This window comes from Epinephelus moara, chromosome 2, assembly GCF_006386435.1.
Source record: "Epinephelus moara isolate mb chromosome 2, YSFRI_EMoa_1.0, whole genome shotgun sequence".
Lineage (NCBI taxonomy): Eukaryota > Metazoa > Chordata > Actinopteri > Perciformes > Serranidae > Epinephelus > Epinephelus moara.
Window position 1 is genome coordinate 14,028,661 of NC_065507.1, and position 26,867 is coordinate 14,055,527.

The window sequence follows — 26,867 nt, forward strand, 5'->3', positions numbered from 1 at the left end:
ACAGAAAAAATCCACGAACAAGGACAACAGGTCTAAATTAAGTGGAATGAAGTATAAAGAAGTAAATAAACCCAAAATGTGATATCCCCATATGAGGACACAGGGTCTATCTTAGGATATCTTATTTTGATAAATGCCTGTTGCCTCGACTCCTCTCTCCTCGTGTCTCCTTCTTGCCCCCTCCGCTACCATCTCATGCTGAAGGGACTAAGATGAAGGAGGCAGAGGAGTCAAGGGCAGGGATCAATGATGTATAGACTGAGAAATGAGAAGACTGGAGTGTGACAGTGAGCTAGCGTGCACAATAGTCAGTTTTATTTATATCGTCCGATATCACAGAGGATAAGGACCCTGAAACTGAAGCAGCCATGATTAATTTTACACCTGTGCTTTTCATATTGTGACACGTCAAAATGTCTTCTGTAAAAACAAACTTGTATTGATCATTGGCTCTAAAGTCAAAAGCTACACTGACAATTTTCATACAAAGCTATTTTGATTTCTATCCGTCTGTTTCAAGTTCAAAGGAAGCGTGCCGCAAGCAGTCAGCTGCAGGCAGTCAACTGTCAAGGTTATCGACTGGTTCACTCTCTGTGTCCTATAAGCATCTCATCCATCTGTACGCTCCTTTAATTGCACCGCAACCGGGAACTTGACAAGGATTCCACTGTCTGCTGTTACTGGAAACGCAGATAAATAAACCCCATCGACTGTCTCATTGATTACTTGTCACATCTCTCTGTTGACAGGACATGTGCAAGGGGAACATCAGCTGGAATTGATGGGGATGAGTCTGTATCTTTTAGGTGTGTGTGTGTGTGTGTAGGTAAGACCCTCTCATCAAACAGTCCTCAGAGATAAATACGTCCGTGGGCAACACCAGCCCTATCAATACTACTTCCACAAATTGTCTCTGGAGCGCATCGTAATCTGTCTCCCCATGCTGGATACTGAGTTCAGAAGCGGTTGTTAAAATGCACTTTACTTCAGTACAAGCAGGGGCAGCTCGTTAATCAGTCACATGTCACCTTCTGCTTTTACCTTTATGCACCTGATCCATACTGAGTCTGTGAATGATGACACACACTGTCAGTCTGAGCCATTTTTCCTACATACAGTCATGACATAAGGATCTATCTATGTGGGGTATTCTTTTATTTATTTTACATAGGCGTTTGGATGCTGCATGACAACTCACATCAGCAGCTATAGCTGTCAAACACTACAGGATAACATCCACTAGAGGGCGGTATAGCATAAAGAATTCTCAACAGCAACCTCGTCTGTGCTTCTCACTCAGCCTCCTGCAGTCAGCAGCAGAACAAGCGCTGATACAGACTCATACCGCAGTTTGTGGTGTTGATGCTTCATGTTAAGGGACCTATATGGTTTAATTATTTTTGAAACATGCAGATAAAATTAGTTTAAATAGTTTTTTAGTGTATTTTTGGTCAATTACAATTAATTGCCGTCGTCTTACTCAATCGCCCAGGGAAAAAAATAATAATTAAATTAGATTCAAAATAAAAATAAATAAAAATTTGTCTGTTTTTATTATGATGTGCGACCAACACATTTCTGCCAAACAAATGCATTGGTATTTTCTGATAGGATAATTATTTCTTCTTTAAAAATAAGTGAAATATAGTACAAGTATCTGTTGTATGTATATAGCTGAGCTATAAGACCACACACATTATGTTCGTTCAGAATAGATATTGGATTACAATCGTAAAATTATATTGAAACATTTTCAACGTTACAATTTTTATGTACAAGCAGGGCCTAGTTTTCTTTACATAGCCTCACGCTTTTTTAAAACATGGTTTAATATGAAATGATATATAAATGTGTCTGTGTTCAACCTAAATGTCTTTTTTTTAGTTTTAAATTTGGTTTTTAAAGACCTCCTCACCTTGAAACTAACCGGGCGTGTAAGACAGGATTTTATACATTTTTTAAATTTATTTTCTGTCAGAAAAACAACAAAAAAAATCATCTAATGAAAAAAATTTGCTTGTTAAAAACACCTCCTCTTTTACTCTAATTGTCTGCTTTAAACTGTCTTTGTATTTTACCTGCACAGTGTCAACTCTCCCCACTGAAGAGGGATTAATTTCCTCCGCCACAGTATTATTTTATTGCATTAGCTGCTCATTGGAAGCTTTCAATGCGTCTGATTGGGTCGATAATTCTCCACACAGGGGCAGCACGCACTGGGGCCAAATAAATCGCTGCAGGTTTTTCAGACTGTTCAAGTACACTGTAACAAAAAGCAAGAATAGCATGGGGATAATTGTAATATTATATTCGCCTGAGAGATGTGGGAAATAGGTGAAGGAACTCAGTAGGCCTGTGATATGGAGCCTGAAGCAGGAAGGAAAGTGTGGGCCTACTGTGGTGAAATGTGGCCTCTTTTTTTAATTTGCTATTAATAATTTTATGTCTGTCTGGCTTTGCTTATTTAAATCAGATTGTATTAGATCATTGTTATTATTATTATTATTGTTATTATTTACCTTTCAAAAAGAGCAGATTTTTTCTGTTTTTAATAATTCAAAGCTATCCCAGAATATCAATATTCTCATTTCCCATCATTATTATTTTGTTTCCACTCAGAGCTCTGCTTGGACGAAGCAGTGATAAATATCCCTGTTGATCACTTGATTGATTACCTTGCTCAAAGGTCACGCGGGCGCTGGTAATTTCCTTGTGCCGGAGGCTGCCTTTTCACTTTTAGTCTGCCTTTGACAGCCCCCCAATACAGACCATGTTATTTTTTTAACCCCTTAACAGCTGAGCACGCAACTACTGTAATACAGTAAAAAAAAAATCACCCCAATGTTTCAATGAGGCTTCACCGCTTTTAACAATATTGAATTAGTCTCGTTACCTGGTGTTTGTGTGTGTGTGGATTTTACGCAAAGGGAAAGCAGTGGAGGCAGTCTTTCGGTTTTTATACCTGCAACCGCGGGGGTCTCGAACCCAATTAATTTCTAATAATTACAATCCACGGGGCTGTGGGGACCCGCGCGCCGCTCCGCCCTGCCACCGGGTTCAGCGTATCATAATAAAATATGTATCGAGAGAGTGGTCGGGAAGGGAGAGGAGACGAGGGGAGAGGGGAGAGAGGAGAGTGAGTTATTGCGGTGAATGAAAACTGTTTCCATTTAGGCTAATTGAGCTCGCCGCCTCAAGCTCTCCCTCTCTCTTTCTCACTGTGTGTGTGAGTGTGTGAGAGTGTGTGTGTGTAGTGCGTACTCGCGGCGCGCCACCGCCACCTTCCCAGGCACGATGTGTAGGCGCAACCCACTTAATAGCATCATTTATGTCATTACAGTAGAGGTAGAGCGAGGTACAACCACAATAAAGTATCTGTATTCACCTCTCTTAAGTCAGACATTTAAATAAAGGATGGAGATGCGTCTTTTTAGCTTTTGGACTTTTCAAAAAATCCGAATTTGACGAGAAAATGCATTTAATGAATGAGTGGGATGGAATACATTCTGCCCAGTTGCGCATACATCACACTCTCTATATATTACTGTGGTCAGTATGGTTTCCCTAATTGCAAACTGTGCAGAGTTTTGAGTGTATCTGTGTTGATGGTACCATATGGCACGCTTTGGTTGCTTGATGTCACGACTTTAATCAGTTTCCACACGGTTTTTGAATCGATAGCTCGAGTTCACAACCCATTTAAGAGTTCATCCACAGGGTCAGCATGATCTCATGCGGATCTAATTAATTGCCAATTACTTTAATTATACGCAGGCTCCATTTGGGGACACATAGGCTACACCTTTATGGTGTGTGGATGCAATTTCACTGTTTTTTTCCCAGCGTTTTTGTAGTATAAAAAATATAGAAATGGCAACAAATCATGATTTTCTGTTTTGGTATCTGGCTGGTGCTCTATGGTGCTGATATATGACTCAGGATCTAAATATGCCTCTATAAAATGTTTATGTGATAACAGCAGACATGCAGTGATTTTATTGACTTTTAGTGCCTGGATGGCATGCATTTATGAGTGTGGCCTTTTTTCTTTAAATCCAGAGCAAAAAAAAAAAAAAGAAGTCGATCCAAACATTATTCCACCCACTGAGATGAAGGTTTGGACAAAAACTCTTTCTTTTCTTTCTTGATAAAGCCCCCTTCTCCTTCCAAGTGAAATCAAGTGAAAACATCTTTTTCTTTTCGAGCCTTCAAGCAATTACCAAGTGATGAAATTTACGCAGCGCAACAGAAACGTCTCAAACAGGAATTAATACCGAGCACTTAACATATTAATAATTGTCAGCACAAAGAGGGGAGAGAGAGGGGGAGAGAAAACCTGGGCACTCTCATATTAGAGCTGTCAGTCGGGTGCCCAAGCGGGAGAGAGGGAGGGAAGGAGGGAGGGGAGGGGAAGTTTTTCATTCATTTTCCAGTGCTCGGTATAATGGTCAAAAACACAATTAAAATATATAAAACCTTTAATGACTATATCCAGCATTGGTAATTTAAGTGAACATTGATTAATGTGGCTTCATGTAAAGAGAAAAGGTGCAGTAAGGATTGAGAATAAGGATCGTTATAATTAATGTCCCAGGCGCTCTGTGGATCCGGGGTGCTGGGTGCGCTGCAAAAAATATCCATCTCATGAAAGGGTTTCATTTGGTGCGCATTCTTAACTTTTTTCGCCTTTATAAAGATTTAACACCTCTTTCTTTTATTTGTTTTACTGTAACTTGTTTTTAACTTGCTTAAAGAGTTTTTAAATAAGGCTAATTCTGTTTATTTTCATGCACTGTGTTAGGTAAATAGATCTTATTTGCAGATAAGTCCTGACACAAGTCAAAACAGCACAGGTCGCATCTCAATTACAAAGTTTCCTCACGTGTTAGATAAACAACGCGACCGAATCTGCTCCAGCAACCGTTTTGGACATTTTTTGCAGTGTGCCCCGCATTCTCTCCCTCAGTGATCTTTGCAACTCTGACACGAAAGGAGATGTCCGCGATTCACACCATCTCTGCACCAGCTCAGGTTTTAATATCAAAGTGATAAATCGTCCCCAAACTTTTCCTGGCACTTGCTGCCGGCAGATCTCGGGGCTGTGCGCATGTGCGAAGGTGTCCAGACTGACAATGCTGGAGAGATAGCGCGTTTGGATTGAGAAACCCAGAGAAAAAGGAGCCCGAGAAAAAACAAAAAGGAGGAGAAAAAAAAAAGAGATCCAAGAAAAAATCCAAACAAACCCACGCCGAGAGACTGGCACCATGAGGTCCAAAGGCAGGGCACGGAAACTGGCCACGAGTAGGTGCAACATCCCTTTCTTTTTTTCTTCCTTTTCAAACATGCCATCTTATATACCTATAGACTGTCGCTGCTATCACTGCGTTTATCAAGAGTTTCTGTGACGGTTTCAGCAGAATCCTCAAGTTCAACCTGTAAAGAGTGACACTACGATGACACTGTCGCGATGGGGAAACAAAAATCCGCGGTGTCACAAGAAGAGCGTAAAGTTTAAAGTTTAGGGAGCGATGGAGGAACTTTCTGCAGGGCGTCCGCTCCAGTTTTGGAATTGCTCGTTGCATGTAGTGGGCGCTGTAGTGTAATGTTGTGTATTGTAGCTTAAAATGTCCCGTGCATCGGCAGCTGTGTTGCAATTGCTGCACAGTGCTGCTGCTGCTGTGGGGCTGCTGGTCACTTCAGTTTGCGGGGAGCAACTTTGGAAAAAAGGCAGGTTGATGCAGAGAAATAAGGAAGACAGGAGGATTTAGACAGGATGGTAAATGTCTCAGGGAAGGGGGTCTTGTTTGTAACTCTGTTTGCGTGTGTGTGTGTGTGTGTGTGTGTGTGTGTGTGTGTGTGTGTTCCGAGCTCTTATTAATGCATAGTGTGCCTTGATTGTTAAATCCAAAAATCCAATTTTTGATGTTTTAATTCTTTTGATACAGGAATGTTATTTTCCAGACTTTACCCTCCATGTGATTTGATTACTGCAGCACTGAGGCTGTTAGCAAATTCATTTAGGATAAAAAATAACTTAAAATATTCAGTGAGTCTGATTAAATTAAGTGTAATCTCGAAACACTCTTGTCATTAAATCGATTTAATTACTCGGACCCAATCAGCAATGAGAATTAATGCAGGGAGATGATTGATATGGCTATTCATGCATTGATTTGCTCCAATAAATTATCAAGAATCACTTTCTGTTTTTTTCCCTCTTCCTAAAGCTGTGTTCATCAAGCTGTTATAGATATATATTTTTCATTAGTGTTTTGCGCAAATGCCTGTGCTGCTTTGCCTTATACATTTGAGTTTTGACTCCAACTCTAACATTGACTTTTAATTGCAGATACTCTCACTGTAAAACGCACACCATTAATCGAGAATTGCAGATTTCTTTGGGAGAAATTGCAAGGAGGTCAAAAGTAGGAAGGCAACAGTGTGCTGGAGCAGGCCTGCGATATTGTGTAGCGTTTGCAGGAAAAGACGTTAAGGTTTTCATGAGTTTCAGTCAGTTAAGTAAGCAGTGTTTACATCCCATTTTGCATGTAGAGCATACCTGTATTTTTGCATACAAGCACGACTAAATAAAGCTGCACAATATATCTAACACGATTTGGACGGTTGACGCCAGTGAGCATGGCGACGCTGCTGCATGTGCTCACTAAAAATTAAGTTACTATCTAATTAATTTAAGACTTATACAGAATTCCCGAAGTGTATTTAAACTAACTATCAGGATTCTATGGAAGGTTTAGAAAATACTGTGACACAATAAGGATATAGGTGTGTGCTCAGGCGTGCGCGCGCTCACGTACAGTCCTCATCATCATCATCATCAACAGGAAAGAAAGCATTTGATTTTCTTTGCAGCGGCCCTCTGGGTCTCTTTGCTGTGCAACACCAAACTTTGTTTTGAGTAGAGTTTTTATAGCTGCAAAGAAAAGCACACAGTACCAAGCATCAACTGCATCAACGTGTACGTGCAAATAATCAAAGATATTTAAATACAGGAGGGATAATTCCTCCTGTATTTAACGATTATTATTTCGGAGATGCAAGACGAAGATTTCTACCTCTCCAGTCAGAATGGGGGGAATGTTCAGGGGTCCCCGGAGGAGCGGGCCCGCTCTGGCCCCCAGCCAGGTCTGCACAGTGTCAACAGTGAATATTTAAATTCCCAGACCCCTCATAAGAGCTCTGCTGGTAAATGCGTTCAGTGTGTGCCTCCCGCCTGTCCGGAGAAGTCGTGTTAAAACGGGCATGTACGGGGGCCCTCCTTTAGCAGAACAGCCGTGTGATTTTTTTTTTTTAAAAAAAGGAGGGGTGGATGTAATAGAGGAGGTGATGGAGAGGTGGTAAACGTAAGAGTGATTGATGGAGGTTGACTGATTAGTCCGCGCGTCCAGATGTAATGCGGTGCGCCACAAAAACTCGCTTTTGCTTCCCAACTAAGTATAGCCAAGGCGCGCAGGCCGCACCCCGCGGTGAACTGTGGGCTATACGGAAAGATGGAGAAGGGTGGAGGGGGGGTGATGATCTAAACTAGCTCGGTGTAGGCCTAATTAAAGGTCCACTTAGCATATTTGTGTCTCAATAAAAACCCCTCTTGATTATTATGTGTTTAGAGGTCTTTGATAATTTGTTAGGAATAATTACGATGACGATTAATCACACATATGTAACCATGTAAAACTTTAATTCCTTTGCTTTTAACGCATTAAAAAAAATATTGACCTGAAGGAAAAGTTCCATGAAAATTATTTGGAAGCTTAACAAGTGGCAATGGAGCATTCAAATCCAGTTTGGGTCCCAAGGCACACACTTGTGCACTTGATAATCATTTTTCACATTCACCACAATATTTGGTCAGTCATCACTCACTGACCCGCCTGTCCCTAAAAAATGTGGCATCTATCACCTTTTTAGATGGAAATATGACACAATGCCTCCCCCTGATTGGCACGCGAGAAGATGTGCGTGCGTGTGTGCGTGCCATGGAGAGAGGCAGAGAGAGAGAGAAAGGCCTCGCGCGCCTCGGTGTCTCCGCGTCTGTCAGCGCCTCTCTCCTCTCTGCAGCTGAGGAGCGCGTCGTCCTCCTCACATTGTGCAATGGGCCATGCATCTCGCGTTTGTCTGGCGGAGCTCATTAAAACGGTTAATAGATCGGCCCATTTAAAAGGTGAGAGGGAGCGGGCCGGCGCGAGGAAAGTGAAATAGAGACCCCATTAAACAGCCCTTGTTGTCCCGGAGCGGTGCTCTTTGCCTGCGCTCCGCTTGGTGCCAAAGCTCCGTATACAAATGTCCCATATCTCCTTCAGTAATGGACTGGGTCAAGAATCAGTGGGGCCCACGGCGGAGGTTCCTCCTCTCTGGCTTAAGTGTTAATTGTTGCTTGAACTTGTTTTCTTATGCAAATAAATTAACATATTTGTCTTTTCCTGTTTTTATTTTTATTTTTTTTTTATCAAGTTGCACCAGAGTGAATTCATATCAATTATTAACCTACTAATGCATCAGTCTGTGGTGTGAGGCACATCCTAAAACCAAAATAGTGCAGATCAATTAAGTGAAATAATCCCAAAAAATAGTTGGTTTATAATGAGGGAGGGAACAGATTATTTTACACCTTCATCTTGTTTCTTATTTAAATCTTCCAGTCATTTATTTTAAGGCCTTAATGTACTAGCCACTAATTATTTTGAGTTTAGGTGAAAGTCTGTGTGTGAAATGCCCACTTAAGCTTCAAGTCCCAGGAAATACTTGTGTGAATAGGTGTCAACTCTTCCCGTCAGGTGCTTTAGAAAGGCGAGCATTTCCCACTTCAGAGTCATGGATGTGTAACAATTATGTGATCAGCCTACAGAGGGGTAAAACAGCGAGCAAGTACGTTTATGAACAAGTAGCAGCGTTGCTTGTAATAGCAAAGCTGCTGAATGCTTGTCAACCCAGGTGTAAAGCATATCACATATGCTCACACACACGCATACACAGCCTTTGTGGGTGTATTAGTTGTGTTTTGAGGTACAAATGTGTGTGTTTGGGGTAGCAGGGGGGCAGGTTGTCTATGACCCAGGCGCTCTCATCTATCAACGCCCCCATCTGTCTGACATGTCGTCCACTTTCCTCCTCTCCGACGATGGTAGAAGCGTCCCCCCCCCCCCCCCTCTCAGAAAATGGCTCTTTTTTTGGAAGGTCTCTGATGTTAATGAGTCGTCCAGGACTTGGTCGCAGGGCTGTAAACAGAGAGCTGATGAGGTTAGTGGTTTGTTTATGCACTGTTGTCACCCGCTTGAAAGATGGCCCCTGTCCCGAGCAGCTAGGGAGCTTCCAGGCCTTGTCACGGGTCCCCTCTCAGGCCCTGACACAGCGGCCCTGCCCCAGGGGCTTCTCTCCCGTCTCTGCTCCCTCTTTTTCCAGCTGCATTCCCTGCTGTCCTGCGCCACAGTCCATCATATATGTGGAGAGTTTCCTAACGCATTAAAGCTCACAGACAAGTATTAGATTTTGAATGCTGCCCTGGTGGCAGGTGAAGAAGTGTGCAGTAGTGTTTGTATGTTGATGGTGGTGTGTGTTGTTGTTGGGGGGGTGGAACGGTGCAGCGACCCAGACAGGGCAGTGTGGGAACACCAAGGGATGCATGAAGGGAGGGAGGGTGGGAGGGTGTTGTGCAGCAACATGTCAAGCCTGGGAACCGCTGTGTGTTTACCACAGGGAAACCGTACCAACACAGAACAATGAGCGAGCCTTACCCCTTCTAAATAAAAAAAAAAAAGCATTTCTGCTTTCTTCTTCCCCCTAAAGGTCATGGAGTTAGAGATAGGGAGTCCACACAAAAGCCTCCAGTCTGTCGGCAGTCTGGTCTGGCCCAGTACGGTGCCAAGGCTGAGGTCATTATCAACAGAGCAGTCCCAAGCTAAGCATATTTTTATAGATTGTGCTTGTGTGTGTGTGTTTTGAGGGGAGGCGAGCATGTGTGTATGTGCTTATTTGGACGAGCCGAGTGTGTACGTGCAAGTTTTAGTGCATATGCACAAAACAAAGGTGCTCGGCAGAGTGCACAGCGAAGTCGTCAAACGTGTGACACGCCGCCATTTTCTCATCACAAATTGGTCCGAGATAAATGGCATTTTGCTGAGTTGAAAAGTTTACTCAGACATCAAACTGATTTGTGTCGTTATGATGTCTGAGGAGTTATAATGTGAGCAGATTGCTGATGGTGCGCCTCGCCCGGACTATTAATGAGGCGGTGTGAAGCTAGCACTCCTTGGCGCGCTTTGAGAAGAGATGTCTGTTAGCTAATTAAAGAAACTCAATCATTTTATACTCCAATCAATTACCTGAAGCAGGTGGTAGGAACAGGGCCCGACACTCTGGCCTCATGTCTCACATCAGCTAACTACCCGAAGTCACTTTACTACATTGTTGAGTGCTTTTATGAGGAGAAAGACTAAACAAGAGGTTTGATGTGACTTTATTCAAGCTGCCAATCTTTGTGTGCTGCACTTTACTCCAGACATGATGTTATGTTTGTCAGTTTACAGGCTGCGGTGTGATCATTTTACTTTTTTTATACCTCACCCAGTGATCCCAAATAGGAACGAGGGGGTACAGGATATATATTTACCAATTCCATCCCACATTTTATGACCCTTAAACTCACCAAAGTTCTTTTAAATGAATGGTAAATATCTTTGTACTGGCAGGTATGCTGAAGTGTTTGCTTGTGGACATTGTTTTTAATCACTGTCACTGAGGGTTGACAGAGAGAACAGTGCTTTTTTTTCTTACACTTACATACTGGAGAGAGCACATAGCTATAAACAGGAATTACCCAACAATCGCTTTGTGAATGTGGCGATAACAGTGTGTTCCAGCACTGCTCGGGGATCTCCCTGGGTGGAGCAGGCTGGCCCAAGGGATGGAAGGAGTGAGGGAGGGAGGGAGGGAGGGAGGGAGGGAGAGGAGGAAAGTCATTTGTGATTAACAGGGGCGAAACAGGGCATCGGGTCATGCCCGTCTGTAGCTGAAAAGGGAGGACAGGACACAGCAGAGTAGTCAGGTGTGTACGTTTATGTGTTTGCGCGCTATGTGTGTGTGATTCCTGTACACCTTTCATCTCTGCCACAACAAGCCCCCCACTCTCCACGCTGAAGCTCATTAAGCGGTGACCTCTCACCCCCGCAGGACGGGAGAGATGAGGGTGGGAGATGTGATCAAAGCTGCGGCCTTCCTGATGAAGTTTGCGCTGCACCACATTCACCTGATTGGATCTGATAGCCGCTGTCTCGCCTGTGTTGCAGTGCTGAAACGGTGATGGTTACAGTGAGAGACACACAGAGGAAGAGTCATGACACGCTGTGAATTCTTTATGAAAGGCGAGGTTATGGTTGATAAACTTAGAGTTTTGTTTTTTTAATGGGTGGTTTAGTTATCACAGCACTCACATTTTTACACAGAGGACACTCAAATAAAAAAGCTAGGTGAACCAAATCTTTTCATCGTCTTTCCCAGCTCTTATTTTTTCTGGACGAATGATTAAGTTACCTGGACACAGTTTTTGGGATTTGGATCGTCTTCCCACTGTTAGTGAGGCATGCACCACCAATGTTCACCCCCCTGTTCCACTTCCAATCCCTTGTCTGAGAAAAGGAAACACCTCGTCCCTGTCCTCAGAGATCTGTCTTGATGACTTCCCCTCTGCGTATACATGTGTCTGCATGAGTCGTGCACCTTCTGTGTGTGCACAAGCGTTGCTGGTCAGCCAGGGTCGCACCAGAGGAAAGAATGCGGCCGTGGAAAGGAATGCAGGGTTGATTAGCGCTTCTTACCTGTAAGTGAACTGGACGTGCCGGCGTGTGATGAGACCGAGGAAACAAGGGAACAATAGGACAGTAGAGATTCCTTTCCACGCCGCATTCCAACGATCCTGCAGCCGGGGCCCCCCGCTCGGAGCTTTGATGAACCCTTCTCGTGGCTTCCTGGGATTGTCGCTCCTCCACAAACACAAAAACATAAAGCGGTCGGCGAGCGGGGCCAGGGAAGAGAGAGCACAGCCCTCCTCAGGATGTCCTGTTTTGATTAGCGTTAGCATCCTAAATGCACCATAGAAATATTATTCTAACACGGAGAAGAGCTTAGTGGTGACACATCCACTTCTTTCCACTCTGCGACCTCCAGGGTCAGATACACTACAATGAGCCAGGAATCAAAGAGGTGCTCCTCACCCAGTGATCTGACTGAGGAAATCATGTGAGGAAAACAAGGCGATAAAACGATAGGGAGAGGTTTCAGGGCCTGTCAACAGGTGGGAGTTTGTCAGGCCAGTGCTTGTAGAAGAAATACCTGACCATTTATGGAGTTATATCAATATTTCAAGATTTTAACTGACAAATGATAGGAAATCGTCAGTGGTGGAGGTGGTTTTTGGAAATAATTACCTATGCTAGAATAAGCAGATGGTCCTCCTCAGATTAGAAGAGGAGTTTTAAAAGACAAATACAGAAAAGTGGTTAACAGCTTCTGCTATTAAAAGGGGACTATGACCATTATCGAAATAGTCCAAAAATGTTCGTAATTCTGAACAACTGCCAAATCCAAAACCTGAAGTTCTAAAACTCAAATTTGTGATGTCATCAAGTATAAAGTCAGGAACTGCTCCATAGACAGTGAATTGGTAAAGATGTTAAAGATTGCATCCACTGAATTGAAAAAAAAATTGACTAAAGAAAATGTGAGTTTATATGCTTTTCTATCTACTATTGTTATTGGGAGTTGGGTCGTCAAGATGAGCAGTGGGTGGCACCAGTTCTTCAGTCAGAAGTCTGCAGAGAAAGGGGGTGCTACGAGATGACGTAATTAAAAGAGTGCTAGTCAAACCTCAAACGAAGGAAAAGAATGGATGTATGACAACGGAGATCTTATTGGATAATTAGAGAGTACTGAACAACTAATATCACAGCTTTGTGCTCTTGGAGAGTTCTTGTAACAGCCCCTGTGTGCATAAGCGTGTTCAGAGATGGTGAAGAGAGCTTGCGGTGTAATCTTATGTATGCTATGACTGTACATCATTTTTCACTGAATCTGTTTCCCTTACACTTAGAGATGCACTGATCCAGCTTTTTCAGTTTCGATACCGATCCCGATGCTGTGGCTTTGAGAATCAGCCGATACGCGATACCGATCTGATACCATGGTTGACCTCAAAAGCTATATACCTTTACATGTAGAACAGAAAAGACTAGAGGCATCAGACATTGATGACTACACAGTTCTTTCCTTAGATAAAATGAAACAAGATGAAACAGATTAATGCAATGATGAACTATTTATTTTTAACAAAAATAAACAATTGTGCAACAGCAGTTGAAACAGTGTGAAATACCTCCACACAGCAGATTCTCTCCTCCCCGCCATGACGTATGACGTAGCTTGCGTCGCAATAGATCTAAAGGGAAAGGATCGCCTCAGGTATAGGTTGCATTTTCCGATACCCGATCCATCTATTTTGATGATATCGGGGCTGATATTCGATCCAGATATTTGATCGGTGCATCCCTACTTACACTTATTCACAATAACCTTTTATATATACGCCAACTGTTCCACCTTCCCCAAGCACAAAAACTTTGCGATACCTCCAGATTTTTGGAATTGTCGCTGTTACCACCCACGTTTTATTTTATGCCCAAATTGAAAATGTGCATAAAAACAGGTGGATTGAAACACGCCTACTGAGAACACCCAGCAAAATGCTCTGAGTATATGTAAACATTTTCTGTTTCAGAACTGAAAACACGACAAACGAGCTCATTTGGGTTTTAAAAAAAAGGAAAACAAATATTCTGGGGATCCACAAAATAAGGCTCCCATTCATTGTCTATGGAGCAGCTCCAGACTTTATAACCTATGACATCACAACGCTGAGATTTACTTCTCTGGTTTCTGGCTTTGATGTTAACAAATATTGATTGATCCTCGGCCATGGAAACAACATACTGGAATCCTTAATTTAGGGCGTGTTCCCCTTTAACTTGAGATGTTATTCAAGGATTTGAGAGCTAAAGTTTAAAACACTTTAACAACTAAATTCATTTTTATTCTGATAAAACCGAGCTGATCTCCGTTGGCTGTAATTCGTAATTAACTGATGATATTTCCCTTTATGTATGTACCTTAGTTCTGTGTTTGAGCATGAGCTCTCACACACAGTGTCCTCTTTCAGCAGCCCACACTACATCTTTTCTGTCTCCTGTGGAATCAGAGAGCAGTGAAGCATTGCAGCATGGTTTGTTGTTTTGCTGGTGCTTGAGGGCTTTAGTTTGACAGGAGGGCACCACTTTGTTCACCTCAGTGTCCAGAAGGGACCCCTAGGGGCCTCGGTGCCTGGATGTCTCTGTCAGGGCTGTGGCAGGACTGGGGCAACGGGGGGCCCCGCTACTCACTGGGTCAGCGGACAAGCTAATCGATTTTATCTCCATTTCAAACACCACGCCAAACCTCTGCTGGCCTGATATTCACATGTTCACTGTTCAGAGGATTACACTCCATCCATCCTCTGTGTCTCTTTTTTTTCCTCCTTCACTTTCTTTCTCTTCCACCACATTTCTTGTATTTCTCATTTGTCTTTACTGTTTTGTCTACGTCTTTTTCACTCTTTATCTCCTTCCCCTCCTCGCTCTCTCTCTCGTCCTCCCCCCTTTCGAAGGGAGCATTTTAAATTTAGCCTCCGTGCCCGTCCCGGTGTTGGCGCTCCCCTTGAGGGAGGCTGGTGGGCAGGCGGAGGAGCCCTTGTTTTCTCGGCCATTCCTCTGGATGAAGCGTTGGAACAAGGGAATGAAAGCTTTGGGAAAGGTCTGGAAACTACCCATTCATCAGTGTAAGGAGATACCGCGCTGACAGTTAGCAGACGGCCAGCCAAGTACAACACGGGACAGCCGCGTGGGCCTGCAGTGCTCGGCTCAACAGACAGACAGAGCGAGACCAGACCAAACACCCCACTCATCTCTGTTCGAGGAAATCACATATGTTAGCATTTTAGGCATTTATTCTGATTCTCCTGTGCCGAGTGACTCAAGTGCGAACAGTAGAATAAGTGAATGATTACTGGTGCAATCATAACTAATATAGTTATAAAGAAGAGCAGGGGGCAACAAAGTATAGCGCTGCAGACAAATAATGATTACATGCTGTCATTTAAGTAGTGGAGCAAGCTGTGGTTAGTTCACTTATTTCTGATTTGGCAGAATTGGCAACTTTGTCTACTTTTCAAGGTCCTAAAAGTGAGTCGTGTTTACTGTTTTGATACATTTATCTGCTTTTATTTTAGTCTTTTGTGTAAGATTCTGCGTTTTCACTTTACATTTTTATCATTAGTTGTATTGATTAGAGATGCACCGATCCAGCTTTTTCAGTTTCGATACCGATCCCGATGCTGTGGCTTTGAGAATCAGCCGATACCGATCTGATACCATGGTTGACCTAAAAAGCTGTATACCTTTACATATAGAACAGAAAAGACTAGAGGCATCAGACATTGATGACTACACAGTTCTTTCCTAAGATAAAATGAAACAAGATGAAACAGATTAATGCAATGATGAACTATTTATTTTTAACAAAAATAAACAATTTTGCAACAGCAGTTGAAACAGTGTGAAATACCTCCACACAGCAGATTCTCTTCTCCCCGCCATGACGTATGACGTAGCTCGTATCGCAATAGATTTAAAGGGAAAGGATCGCCTCAGATATAGGTTGCATTTTCCGATACCCGATCCATCTATTTTGATGATATCGGGGCCGATATTGGATCCAGATATTGGATCCATGCATCCCTAGTATTGGTTGACTTTTTGTGTCCTTCCATAGCCCCTCTGACACACCCTCTCACCATGTCTTCCCATCAGCCACTGCAGCAGGGCAGAAAGCACGCATACCCTCAGGGGCAGTAATACATGTATGAAAGCAAAGATTTATATGCACCCATAAACACACGCACCTACACATGAATATTTATCCATCCTTACCAGAAATTTGGACACAGTTCTCACATACATACATACATACATACACGGACACGTACCTGCGCAGGCTGAGCCGGGATGGGACAGCGCATCGGCAGGGTAGCACTGGGTGGGACATTGCAGGTGTGAGTCTGTGTCTCTCTGCCCAGCCATTAATCGCTGCCATCTGACAGTTCAATCTACGAGGGGCCGAGCGGAGCAGCCGGCTGGTTACCAGGGCAGGTCATTACTGAGCATGGAGGCAGCCAATCGCATCAGCGATCAATGACAAAGGCTGTAGAAGGAGGGAGGGGAGAGTGCAAAAAGTGAGGGAGAAGTAAAGGGTTGAGAAAGATAGAGGGTGAGGGAGGCGATGGAGATGTAGGGATGAAGGGAGGGGAGAGGAGAGGTATGGCAGGATAAAGGTAGTTATGCCGCTGAAGGTCAGTTCTTGGTGGTGGAGTGGATGACAAACAGGCTGTCAACTGCCAAGAAATGGAGATATCCATCCGATGCTGCACAACTAAAAATATGGCCCCTCGCACGTGCACACACATAAATGCGCGCAGACACAGTCATCGCCATAGCAGCTTGATTGAGAATGCAGCAGGGGAATTTAGTGTGAGCCATTGTTTTATGAATTCCATATACAAGGTGTTGGCAGTCTGCGCCGCCCTTTTAGTGGTCAGTTCGGGCTGCGCTGTAGTAAAAGTAATGACTGGCTGTGAATAAAAAAAATCAGTTCATGAAAACGCCACAACTCCCTCGTGGCCCCGCCTCCGCTGCCCACCGCGTTACCACGGGAACAGCTGCAATGGCGAAGTCCTACCAGCGGCGTTTACCCAGCCCCAAGAAGTCAAACACAGTTTCCCTGTAACAGAAGGAATTCCATAGGCTTTACGACATTTATCATATTTCATAACCCAGGGAATGTCATTTTCACCTTCTCACCCATGTTTTCCCCCCAATTTTTTTTTTTTTTAAACATTGATGAGGGGATTAATTGATGTTGAGGGTGACAGTATTTGGCCAGGGCTCTGATAAAACAACAGTGAGATCTCTCTTTTCTCCCCAGAGGCCTAGAATAGCAGAACTGGTCGTTTATCCTGCACTATCTCTCAGCAGATCCACTGGCCCTCTCTCCCACACACACACACAGGCCATCCCAGCGTGGACACCAGTGAGTGATGATGAGTCATTATAGAGAGTGTGCCCTTCGACCTCCTCCAGTCTTTATGGATCACTCTCTGGCAGAATCATATTCCCTAATGCCAAGTTCCTGTCCATCTGCCTGCCTGTCTGTCAGACAGTCAGGCCCCTTAGTCTCTCCGTTTCTCCCTTCTCCCATACTCTCTCGCTCTCTGTCTCTCTTTCTCTCCCCTGAGTTTCACACACCAGTTCATCCCAGACATCTCTGTCTCTGTTTATTTTAATAACAAACAGGAAAAATATCTCCCTTTCCCATTACCAAATGTTTGAATCTGATAGTTTTCATATATTCCGTAGTGAGGAAAAATGGACACAAGTGTTGATTTGTTCAGATCATTTTTAGACGAACTTGAGAAAGGCTTCAAAAGTTGTCTGTTATCCAAGGGTGGGGTAGTTTAGAAGATTAATTATATCTGTTCATCCTAACCTACCATGTACTTCAGTGTTGAGATTGGCATGCAGCATCACTGTAGCTCAATTCACAGTAACCCAATACATCATTCTGCATGTAAGTGTTTTCCCTCCGTCTATTTCCTCACTTGCATACGATCGCGGTAATTCCTCAGTGCGCAGAGGAGCAGAGCAGCAAGGGAAAGCAGAGGAAAGGAGTCCATTTGGATTTCTCCACATCCTCTTCTCTTTTTCTGTTACTTTGTTAATCCAATACTACCACTCTGCCAGAGGTATTCTGTGTGTACATCAGGCTGCTAATATGTTTTTTTGTGAGCGCTAGCATTTGATCCTTCTCTCAACAAATGCAATTTGTTTTGGCCTGATTTGATCAGTTGCAGCAGCATAGCTCCACGCAGGCAGGAGCAGGTAAACCGTCCACACGATAGAAGTTGAAATGTTTTTGCGTCTGCGAGAGGGGAAACTCTATTACAGGTGTCCTGGACCACGGGGCCCTGCTGGCTCTGATGAAATGCTCTTTGGGTGTTAATGCAATTGTGATTTCGCCCTGCCTGAAGACTAGCCACCTCTGGGGTTTTAAAACTGCCTCGGAAAGGCAGAAAAACAAAGTCTGGATCCAAAGCGTACAATTACAATGGTGGAAACTTTGAAGGGCACTTCCTGATGTAACATAGTAATCTCCCTTGGGACACCAGAGAATGATGCCGTATAATTTTGGTGATGTTTTTGTGGAATAAGCATTGTTGTATGTGTGCGCAGTGCATGCGACTTGTAAAGTGGTACTGCTGCACAGTGAATGACACAAACATTGTATACCTTTGATATGAAACATACTGTGTAACACTTTAGCAAGCGGGCGTAGGCACTGGCAGCTGATGAAAGCAGGAAAACACGACTTTCTAACTGAGCTAAAACATTCTCTGTCAGGAGAGGGATCCATAGGGCCGGCATGACTCTGTTTGTTTGTGACTTTTCACTCAGTCTAGCTAGTGGAAAAACACCAATATCGCTTTCTTTGTTGATAAGAGCGCCATTACAATTTGTGGTCTGAATCTTTTACGTTCAAACTGTTTATTTTGTGATTGTTGAAACTCACATTCAAAGCCAACGTCACCACAAATATCCCCAGACTTATACCCGACTTAATAGACAACTGGTCCTACAAAACAACTGACCCATTTCAGCCCCTTAAGGGTTCAGAGACATAAGGGTGCATGCTGGCTGTCACTTCATCCCAGCCCAGAGCCCCACAGATCAAATACAGGTATGATTTATGTCTGCTGTCTCAGCCTTCACACTGCATGTTCTCCTGCATCGGAGCTGTTGGTCAGAGCCAACTGCAGTAGTAATTTGTCTCCTCACGTGTGTAGGAGGTGAGGGGCGAAGGTCAACGCAATGAAAATGACCAGACCTGACTTAATTGTTGTATCTATTTGTGGTTCGAGACAGGAAGTCTGTCCGAGTGTCTATCTGTCTATTTGTCCATCTGTCTCGCTGCTGTATCGGCACCGTGTTTTGTGTCAGTCGGTCGAGACCTCCTGGCTGCAGTCAGCCATTATGGGCACTGATCTGATCCAGCCGGAGTATGGGGTTCACTGAAGAGATCTGTCTAGGCCAGATAGTATCATTATCACAACACACAGCCTGATGGAAAAGTTTTCTTTGGTTTCTCTGGTCGTTATTAATGGTGTTCCTGATTTATTAAGCTCACAAAGCTCTGTACAAAAAACTAGAACATTGGTTAGTCTGGAATTATTATCATTTCTTGGTGTACAACAAAGGCACTGATGTTTCAGATATGACACTCAGACACATTTTTGCCTCCAACTCCCTGGCCAGCTGGGCACATGTGACAAGGTTAAGCCAGCAAATTGTGTCGAGAAATGCTTCCTGTGTGTGATTACATTTATCATGTATAATTAGGAAGTTCTGCTCCGGCTACACATGATGACCTTTGACCCTGAGTGTGACAGTGGTAGGCTGGTGTTGCCAGACGCCCATATATGCTGTCCAGGTCGTGCTGCTCCACAAAGTCTGGTTTCCGCTGCATGATCGAGTGCCTTAGATCAACTTTCTTTCTAAGCCTTTTGATTTGAGAAACTTCTCTGTGATCCCTTTTTGTTTTCACTACAACGATTTATCTTTTAGACCATAATTTTAGATAAATGAGCATTTTATACAGATGTAAATTGGTTGCCTAATTTGTATTACTTTACACAGTTATGGAAAGGCTGTGATTCTCTCAATAAATCCCACTCAGTCCTCACCTGACTGGTGGACTGCTTGTTGTTAAATGATGTCATACAAAGTAGACAGAATATCATTAGTTAGTACATAGTTAAACAGAGTTGTTGCTTTAGATGTTAAAAGAGCAAGCTGCAATGTTCCTTTCTAGAGCTGCAACTATGATTATTTTGTTGATTAATTTGTCGATTATTCTCTCAGTTAATCAACTAGTTGTTTGGTTTATAAAATGTCAGAAAGTGATAAAAAAAAATGTCTATTAGAATATTAATTAATATTAACTAGAGTTAGCTATAAGTTAATTTTCATCTGTAGTCCCTGGACAGGAAACGGAGAATAATTTCTCTGCAAAAAAAGACACAACATATTTGTGACATGACAGCTGCAGATAAACAACAGCAAGACAACGCAACATCAAATCATCGCAACAATAACAACAGCAACAACTACAACACAAAGATATAACAGGAATTCATAGTGTTAGATCAAATATTTGAGTTCATGTGTGATGGGTACATGATTGGGTTGATTTTTAGCCATGATTTCATCTTAAATTTAAAACCAACGAAACCAAGTCTTATCTCAGTTGGTACCTAGTTCCAATAGTTTGTTGCTCAACAGAGAAGACGACTGCACTTCTGGAGATGGCAAGAGATGGCAAGAGATGGCTGACAAGATGACGTCCTCAAATGTCTTTTCTTGTCCACAACACAAAGATACTCAGTTTACTGTTATAGAGGAGTTGAGAAAGCTGAAAATATTTATATTAAAGAAGCTTAAATGAGAGAATTTTGCTTTTTTTTTCCCTTAAAAAATGATTAAAACCAATTAATTGTTCATTGTTGCAGCTCTACTCCTTTGACTCTGGATTTGAACATATGAGGCTAAAAAAGATTTCTTCATTTCCATTTCATTATGAATGGCAACCATGTTCAATAATGTTCATGCATGTGTATAATAGGTAACTCTAAGTATACAGTAAACCTTGAGAGAGTCAATAATGAACCCATCATAACCTGCGTTCACCCCTGCATACAGAGGAAGTGTCAGTGGTGTGAAACTCTGCTTCTCAGTGCAACTTTTTCTTGATTTGTTTGTTGTTGTTGTGTGTGTGAAACATCGCAAACTTCCTATCTGTGGCCCCTTTGTTGACCGGACTATAGTTTTCTAATCATTTAAACCCCTTCTCTAAATCTCAGTCTTTCTTTCCTCCTTTGTTTTCTTTCCTTTATCCTCTGTCCATTGCTATGTCATTTGTTCTTCCTTTTCCTTTGCGCTTGTACCCTTTTTGTGTTATAATTCCCACCTATTATTTCTGTCCCGAGCCCTCATTAGTCATGTCGCTGTCAGCCGCCAGCTGCAGACACACACATATACACACAATCGCGTGTATTCTTGCACATGCACAGGTATGGAAGTCATCAAGGGGAGGTCAAAGGTCTGCCTCATTACCCAGCTCCAGTGAAAACTTTTGGTGTGTTTTATGCACTGGTATCAGAAAGAAGGGGGGAGGGAAATAAGGAGAGGAAGGGGAGAGACAAGGGGTGTAGAATAAGGAGAGGAAGGGGAGAGAGGAAGGGGAGAGACAAGGGGTGTAGAATAAGGAGAGGAAGGGGAGAGACAAGGGGTGTAGAATAAAGCAAGATACTGAACAAGATTGATTAAAGGAGGAAATAAGAGAGGAGAGAAAGAGTCATAGAGGGTGAGAAAAATAGGAGGGCAAGACAGAAAGATCTTCATCTCTATATCTGTGCTCGCTCTGCTCCGCTCCATACCCGTAAACCAGATCAATAAAGCCCAGTCAGAGGATGGGAAATTGTGGTTAGGTGGAGGTTTTGAGTGGTTGAACTGGGCTGCAGGGCGGCATACATGACTGGTGTTTCCTGATGTTAAACACAACATCTTTAAATAAAGTCATTAGGAGCAGTCCAACAGAAGCCCATTCATTCATTCATCCTCTTTTCCTTACTCACACACACTCACACACTCACTTTTTCTCTCGCCGAAACACACACACACACCTACAGTGTTGAGACCGCATGCCTGCGTGGGACATGATACGCTGACATGTGACAGAAAGCAAAGCAGGAGTGTGTGTGTGTGTATGTGCATGTTCAAGTTCAGCGTTGGAGGTCAGAGAAGTGTGTGCATGTGTGTGTGCCGGGGCGTCAGCTGGGAGCAGTCAGGGGGACACTGGTGATGCAGACTGACATGGGACATAAACACTCAGTAGTATAGTGAAGGGGCCCATTGTCTCAGTCGCCGCCACGTCAGTCTCTGTGTAATGGAACGATCTGTCTCTGTATGTTTGTCTAATTGCCCAATCTGTCTCTGTGTCCGTCTGTCTTCTGATACGTCTATGTCGCCACTTGACTGTGTCTTTCTTTCCCTTCTTTTCTGTCTATATTTGCGCTTACATTTTAGGCATGAAGCAGGTTGTCTTATCCCAAAGTCTGCTGGATGATCTGCCAAATCCTGGATGTCTGTGTCTGTTTCTTGTGCTATGTATTTGTTAAGCCATGTCATTTTAAGTATTTAGGATGCACAGTCGTACACCAGGAGTCTCAGCACACCTCACATTAAAAGAGATTTAAGAAAGAAAGACACAAAAATTATAAAACAGTAGAAAAAGACAAAAAAAGGTCCACCTTTGCACGTCTTAAAAAGGACAAAACTTTGCATTCTGGATTACGAGAAGTGCCACAGTTAGTGGCAGGTGGAATTGTTAGCAAGTCCAGCGGCACAGAACATGCAAGGGAGTTATTAGTTGTGGGATTTCAGAGCTGCGGCTGAGCCCAGAAAGGAGGTAAAGGTGTGCGGAGGATATGAGATCTTTGGGGTCGAGGTGCCGGGACTGTGATGAGGTGTGTGAGATTAATGGGAGCGAAGTTGTAAGAGAGGGGAGGTAAGTCGGGGTGAGGTGCCGAGGACATGGCGGATGGGTGTCGAGGATTTGTGTCCGTGTAGGTTTGAGTCTACAGACAATTGCATTTCAGATTTTTAGTGATGTTTTCACCTCAAATCGGGCTCGAGATGCTTAACCCGACGTCCTGTAACATTAATTCAACTGTGAAAAATGTCCGGGTGTCAAATCCAAACTGGGCTTTTTTATGTATTCCACAGTAAGATATCATTTAACAGCAGAAACGTGTGTATAAAAGAGGAAGAAGACAGAGAGACAAAACCTATTAGGATGTCAGGGGTTTACAGGCAAATATGGAGGTGGTTAGAGGAGGTTAAAGTTCATCCACATCTCTTGGCTGTTTTATGTGCTCACTGCCACTCTCCTTTTCAGCGCACAGCAGCTCGCACCATCTTTCTTTTGTCAGCTAAATACTCATATTACCTAGACAAAGTCAAAGGGATTTTTTTTTATTTTTTTTATTAACTTTTATTGTTATTTCTTTCTTTAAGATTTAACACACATTCAACAAGGGAAAATCAGATAGGAAAGGCACAAGAAAAGAACATCGAATCTCATACATCCATTGTGTACAAGCCTTTCAAACTTGGGGCTACTGTTTTAAAAGTGCACAGACAGCGTCCCAGTGGTCTTCCGGCCCCTCATCGAAGTCTTTTAACAGACAGGCTGCTTGTTCTATGTTCAGTAAGTCCAGGTATTCCTTCAGCCAAGAGTCCCTTGAGAGGCAGGTTGCTCTACGCTTCTTCTAGTTTCGAAGAATTAGTCTCTTAGTAGATAAGCAACCCAGTGTCCGTGGCGCTCGATGGTTACTCCAACATTATTGTCCAAATTCTGCCCCAGCAAGCATACTATTATTTAGATTATTTCACTCATCTGGTAGAGCATGTGCCCCATGTGGGCTGAATCCATGCAGTGACACAGGTTCAACTCCAACCTGTGGCCCTTTGCTGCCCCTTTCCTGTCACTTGAGCTGTCCTAAAATAAAGGCAAAAAAGCCCCAAAATAATCTTAAAAATACATATATTTAGCCGGACTTTGATAAATACACATTTAAAGCACACGAGGCACTCATGACTTCCATTTTTAGACAAATAGCTTTAAAAGTGACCACAAGACTTACAAAATTTATATAGCAGTTTGTTTTACGTACATTAAAAACACTTCCCAGTGCTATTTCAGCACTTTTTTTTTTTTCACTTTTCATTTTTCTCCCTCCTTTTTATTTTCTTTCTCCACACAGTTACCAGCTAGAGTTACTGGCACTGCCATGTTTAGAAACAGAGAGGCATACAGAGGTCTAAACTGTAGTAATAATCCAATTAGAGTAATAAGTAGCCCAGTGATTGACACTTCAGTCAAACACTGAAGGGGTTTTACGGGGCATGTTTCTTGAAGGACGTGTTTCCGTATGTTGGCTTCCTGTTCTCACACACGCACAAACACACGCACACACACACACACACACACACACACAGATGTCTGAATGGCTCCAGCCTAGCTCCTCTCTCGCTCAGTCGTACGCAGTGTCTGTTTATTGTAGATGAGGTGTGGATGTTTATACTCGCTACGGAGCAAAACAAACCAGCCTGAAGTGTGAGGTGATTCTAAAATAATCCACCACAGGTCTTTGGCAAATTGACACCGTGTAGTCCTTGCTTGTGTTATTTGTTCATGTTGGCCCTTGAAAATGCAAAGTTATTCACTTCCTTTTTGGATAGATCTTGTTTTCCATTAGATAAAAGCTTAAGAAAATCAAGCAATGAACTGTATCTCTTAATTCTCTTGTTATGTATAGAAATATGTACACAAATTTTCACATGATATGCACGGATCTGTCTGGTGAGGCCTTGACAGTTGACATTCATCACACTTAACTGATTAAATGAGTCATGTAATTATCCCAGCATTCACATATGATAAACAATCAGAATCATTTCCTCGCAGTCTCCGTAAAGGTTGACATTGATTATATGATGTCGTGTGTCATCAAAGCACATTCAGGTCCAGCAGGTCGCAGAGGTTACATTGTATTGCAAAATCAAAACAAATATTGTTTGGATACCTTTTTACACTGTCTAGCATCTTTTTTCCCCGCAGTCGCCCGTGCATTAGCGTTTGTATAAATACATCATAGAAACACGCACAATGGCAGAGGAGGGATGGATGTCAGTGGTCAGAGCAGATAAGAATGACAAAGCTCTACACTAAGCCACGTCACCACCAGGCCTCTCACCTGCCTGTCTGTCACACAGACGCACTCAACCATCACCGAGTGATTGTTTGCGCCCATGCATCTGTGTGTGTGCGTGTGTGTGTGTGTGATTGATGCGCTTTGCCTCCAGTCGACTTTTCTCCCGCCCCCCTTCCCACCCAGCTCCCTCTTGTCCCACCTCAGTCTGGACTGTCAAGGAAACATGAGGCCTTGGGAGATAGCGGCGTGCTCTCCCGGCCGGCCCTCGGCCCGCTCTGTCTCTTTTTCTCTTCCTTGTGCCAGTCACCTACTGCTGTGGGAAAAGCAGAGGAGATGAGGCCTTAAAAAACAGATCATTGTCCGCCTCCTAGATTAAAGCCAGAGAATGTGAGCATTGTCCACTGAATGGCTAAACCTTCCTGCTGTCACTCAAACGCTGCTCTGAGCGCTACTTCATGTCTAAGAGGCTTATCTGCACTGAAAGGCCCCTAGCTGCTCTGGGGAGAGAGGACGTAATGAAGCGTGTTTTTTTTTTTTCCTCTGTAGGGAGAAACCTGCTGCTGGGGGGCTGGTGGTGGTGGGTGGTGGTTAGGGGATTCAGGGGGTGGACGTGGCCAGTGGGACAGCTGCAGCACCAGTTTCCCCCCCATCCCACCCCACCCCACCCCTAGCTCCAACCGCTCCCACTCCTTCTAACTGCCTCTCTCGAAAGAATTGAGGAATTGTCATTTATCTAGTCTCACATGAGAGGGAGCGCCGAATACCCGGCATACGGGCCTGAACCCATTGCGAGCGTGATAGGGGGGACATGGGGACATTATGTGAGGACGTGCCCAGGGACCTGCCTGTTGTCCGCGCTCAGCCGTCTGTGGGGATGATCAGCAGGCCACTGATGTGGTCCTCTCTTTGTGCTCCGCTGTTTGAAAAGGGGAAAGTTTAAGTGCTGCTCGCATTCAGGGCTGAGGGCCAGCCAGGCTGGGAGGGTTAGCTAAGCCCTGAGGCCTCCGTGTGTGTGTGTATGTGTGTGTGCTTACATTATCATAGCCTTTATAAGGAAAATTGCAGGTTCCTTGGTCAGCATCATGAGTATAATGTGTACGATTTCTTATCATCGCATTATGTGATATGGGTACAGTTGCTGTATTTGTAGTTCGAGATTAAAGTGTGCCAAAGACGTAGGCCACTATAACACAACTTTGTTTTATTTTCAACAAAAGAAATAAATTTTAGCATGAGGTGAAGTCATGCATCATTAGAAAGTGTCTTACATTAGCTGTCTACCTTACCGTCCTTTTTCCCCCTTCCAAGTGTTACCACTATCCTCCACTTGTTGAGTTATGGAACATCTGCCGTGATCTCTGCCACTGCTGTGGCATGGCACGCGTGGGTTTCCCCCAGTGGATCCACATATTAGTTTCTGGATGATTTACAGAAGCCACCAGACCCCGAGCCCTGCTGTCCTGTTCTGTTTGCCCTCCACGGCTCTGCTCGTATGTCTCTGTGTCACGACGGAGACACCTGCATCCTCAGCAGCCCCCTCTAAACCCATACGCTCTGTCCGCTTCCTGTCTGCTGTGGCGCAGCTTCATTGACACAGGCCCTGTGAAATAGAGGAACACAGCTGGGCTCCTGGCATATCAGTAACGGAGAAGTGTGAATGAATGAAATTGCAAATTGTGTTCAGTATCTGTCATCTACTTGCGACACTGGGTTCTGACTCATCCACTTTCTTTTTTGGGCCTACACAGGCTTTTTCCTTTAATTCTGTGTGTGTTGGTGAAGGAGTGTTTAAACCATGCCAGAGTGATTCACTTCATGAGCACAGGGGTGGTGTTTGCTCTCTCCTCTCCCCGTCAGACCACGAGCCTCTTAATGCGATCTCTGA

General features: G+C 43.5%; 1 protein-coding gene across 12 annotated transcripts in view; it reads left to right on the forward strand.

Moving 5' to 3' along the window:
* The first annotated feature begins 4,877 nt into the window (after positions 1 to 4,877).
* mecom (MDS1 and EVI1 complex locus) overlaps positions 4,878 to 26,867 on the forward strand; it is a 144,174-nt gene continuing 122,184 nt past the window's right edge. For 6 of the 12 annotated variants that reach the window (XM_050070051.1, XM_050070089.1, XM_050070060.1 and 3 more), the window contains exon 1: positions 4,879 to 5,301. In XM_050070051.1, the coding sequence (XP_049926008.1) occupies positions 5,265 to 5,301 (37 nt within the window). In that variant the 5' untranslated portion in view covers positions 4,879 to 5,264. Of the gene's footprint in view, positions 5,302 to 26,867 lie in introns of all 12 variants that reach the window. The other 6 variants (XM_050070067.1, XM_050070098.1, XM_050070106.1 and 3 more) reach the window with 2 other exon arrangements.